Raw genomic sequence first — 3,026 nt, 5'->3', positions numbered from 1 at the left:
TTTATTTAGATATTGCAGCTCAGGTTCACTGTACATGTTAAACTTAATAAGGCATAACATCTCAGGTTACGTATGTAACCCTAGTTCCTCGAGGGAACGAGACGCTGCGTCCTAGCGTGGGCTTTAGACATAGCTGCTTATAAGTCTTTTACCAAAAATAGACAGACAACAATAAATATGACTGACACACACAGAGCGCTTCGCTGAATGACAGAAAGCTGACGCGGGCTCCGCCGCACGTGCTTTTATAGCTTCCTGGTCATGACGTCATCCGCCGTGACGTCCCGTTCAGCTATTGGACTGATTTCACATACGATTCAGAGCGTGGATCGCGGAAGGCGTTCCCCTAGCGTTTGTGGACGCAGCGTCTCGTTCCTGAAGAGGAACTGCAGTTTAGTTCAGCAGAACAATAGCTTTGATGATAAATTATTACAGGTTCAAGACTCAGAATGCTGTCTCTTCTTTTCCTCCTTTTAATTTTGTCTCTAGTTACCTGGTTAGGGTGAGTGTTGTTTACACATTATAGTATTACAATCAAACTGCCTCTAGTGGCGCAGAGTAGCATCACATTCACAGGGCAGTTGTACTTTAAACTGCTTTAGGTTACTGAACACACACACACACACACAGTATGAATGAAGATTGAACTCAACATGGGAAGTAGACATTAGGGAAAAAATATGAGGTTTAAGGAATCAAATAATGTTTTGTAGTGATTCTACTCCATGATGAACACCACTGACCAAAAAACAAAAACATACATTCAACCATACAGTATATCCAAAATGTTATATATTCTGAATGAAATCTGCATATTGCATTATTTATCATTAAAGCAAATATTTTTTTAAGAAAACCAGTAACCCAATATTAAACTGTGTAGCTGTTACAATCAAGAAAAAAAAAATTCCTGCCCTGATGCTTAAACAGTGCATACAACAAAAATGTAACAGTAACATACAATATCAATTTGACTATCTTTGAGTCTACTAAAACTCCCACAACAACAGGCGAAACCCGATACGTGATACACCCTTTAAAACCTAGAGGTGAAAAGAACTGGGACAGAAAAAACATAAGTTATGAAGTGTAGTGTAAAATTTAAATAAAGAAAGTACTATATAAATGACAAAAGAAATAATAGAAAAAAGATTTCTATATAAAGTGCATTATTCATTTTTCTGTTTTTCTTATATTAGTGTTATTTCATCTTTACTGTGTAATTCCATGTATGTCTACTCTGCACATATCATTGCATTTCCTCACAGGAGGTTGTTAAATTTGACAGAAACACAGAAGAATCAGGATAAAGTCTAAACCCAGCACAGAGGGGTTCAGTGAATGTAGTGTTGAATGTGTGTAAGTGTGTGAGTGTGTGTGTGTCAGAGACGCTGTAGAAGGACAGAGTGCCGACCGACACATCCACATACACTCCTACTCTATTAGATGATGAATGGAGAGGAATGTTTGTCCTCTTATTATTGTGCCAAACAGAGTAAATTGTATCACAACAGTAAAGATTCCAGGACTTGTCATTGAGTCCAAACCGACAGTCGCTCCCACCTTTCCTGCTGATTCCTTTATATGCCACTGCAATGTGAGCCCAGCCGCTCCATTCAACCTCCCAGTAACAGCGTCCAGTCAGACTCTCTCCACACAGAACCTGCTCATAGTTCTCAAATCTCTCTGGATGATCAGGATACGGCTGATGATCTTTCACACATGTTGTTTTTCTGTTCTCCTCAGACAGGATGAGTTTAGTGTGTGCTGTGTTTGGATCCAGTGTGAGATCACAGGCGTCTGAACACAGAAAAACAGATCAGAACATCTATGATATCAGTAAATATGCACAGGTGTGTTTGACTGAGAGAACTTACATTTCCACAGTGTTGGTGTGATCCTGAAATGCCCTCCATGTTTTAAACTGAGACAAAACAACAACAAAAAATGTTCAGTGGACTGATAACGAACAATATCTTTGGGATAACTTTTCGATTTTTTTTTCCAGCTGATAAATGATAAAACACTGACAGCTAATCGGAATTCATTAGAATTTTTAGGGCTTGTGTGTTTAAAATGGCAGACGACACTGCAGAGCAGCTCCACACAGCAAACTGTAACATAAAACATAAAATCACCTCAAGTATCCAGCGCTAGTTTTGACTACATTGTCTTGCCTCCTTTGAAATTGTAGTGAAACAGACTGCATTGTTTTATTTGTTGTTTGTGTTGTTAGATCAAATAGATTACACTAGCGAGATTTCCTGTTTAGATGTGCTCAAAATGTAGCATGCTTGAGGACATCTACTGGTTAAAGCCATGTAAATGCAATAAGAACAGCAAAAAAAAAATTAAAATTAAAATTAAAATTAAAAAAAGATCTCATGTACTCAAAAGCATCTGTTTTCCTTTAATGTATTTGTGAAAAGTAAAGCCGCAGTAGCAGGTCACCTACATCCACTTTTGTTGTTGGCTGGTGTGAATGCAAATATAGTTATCGTTCAAGTTACAGTTATCATTATTGTTTTTGGTGTTAACAGGGCTTTAGAATATTTTTTAAACTATATCGTTATCATTACAGTTATCATCGCTGGTATGAACTGGCCTTAAATTATAGCTGCCACAAGACATACTTGAGTATCTGCAGTTTATAGTTTAGATCCTCCAGTTTGTGTTTGAGCAGCTGGACTCCTGATGGTCCTGGGTGATTGTAGCTCAGATCCAGCTCTCTCAGGTGTGAGGGGTTTGAACTCAGAGCTGAAGACAAATAACCACATCCTTCCTCTGTCACCATACATCCAGAACACCTACAGACACACACAGACATATCATCTACAGACGCACAGTCAGATAATCTACAGACACACACAGACAGATCATCTACAGACACACAGTCAGATCATCTACAGACACAGATCAGCTACAGACAAACACAGTCAGATCAACTACAGACACACTCAGATCAGCTACAGATAAACAGTCAGATCATCTACAGACACACAGACAGATCATCTACAGACACACAG

The 3,026-nt window shown here is 38.6% G+C and overlaps 1 protein-coding gene across 1 annotated transcript in view; it reads right to left on the bottom strand.

Annotated features, from left to right (window-relative positions):
* Nucleotides 1-1,249: 1,249 nt before the first annotated feature.
* Nucleotides 1,250-3,026, bottom strand: part of LOC107574527 (protein NLRC3-like) — a 3,636-nt gene continuing 1,859 nt past the window's right edge. The window contains exons 3-5 of the mRNA XM_016260984.1: nucleotides 2,634-2,807; nucleotides 1,878-1,924; nucleotides 1,250-1,800 (exon numbers count right to left, since the gene is read on the bottom strand). Coding sequence (XP_016116470.1) covers nucleotides 1,250-1,800; nucleotides 1,878-1,924; nucleotides 2,634-2,807 — 772 coding nt within the window. The remainder of the gene's footprint in view (nucleotides 1,801-1,877; nucleotides 1,925-2,633; nucleotides 2,808-3,026) is intronic.

Source organism: Sinocyclocheilus grahami, unplaced genomic scaffold (genome assembly GCF_001515645.1).
Source record: "Sinocyclocheilus grahami isolate Dianchi unplaced genomic scaffold, SAMN03320097.WGS_v1.1 scaffold2261.1, whole genome shotgun sequence".
NCBI lineage: Eukaryota > Metazoa > Chordata > Actinopteri > Cypriniformes > Cyprinidae > Sinocyclocheilus > Sinocyclocheilus grahami.
This window is presented reverse-complemented; position numbering and strand designations above follow the sequence as displayed.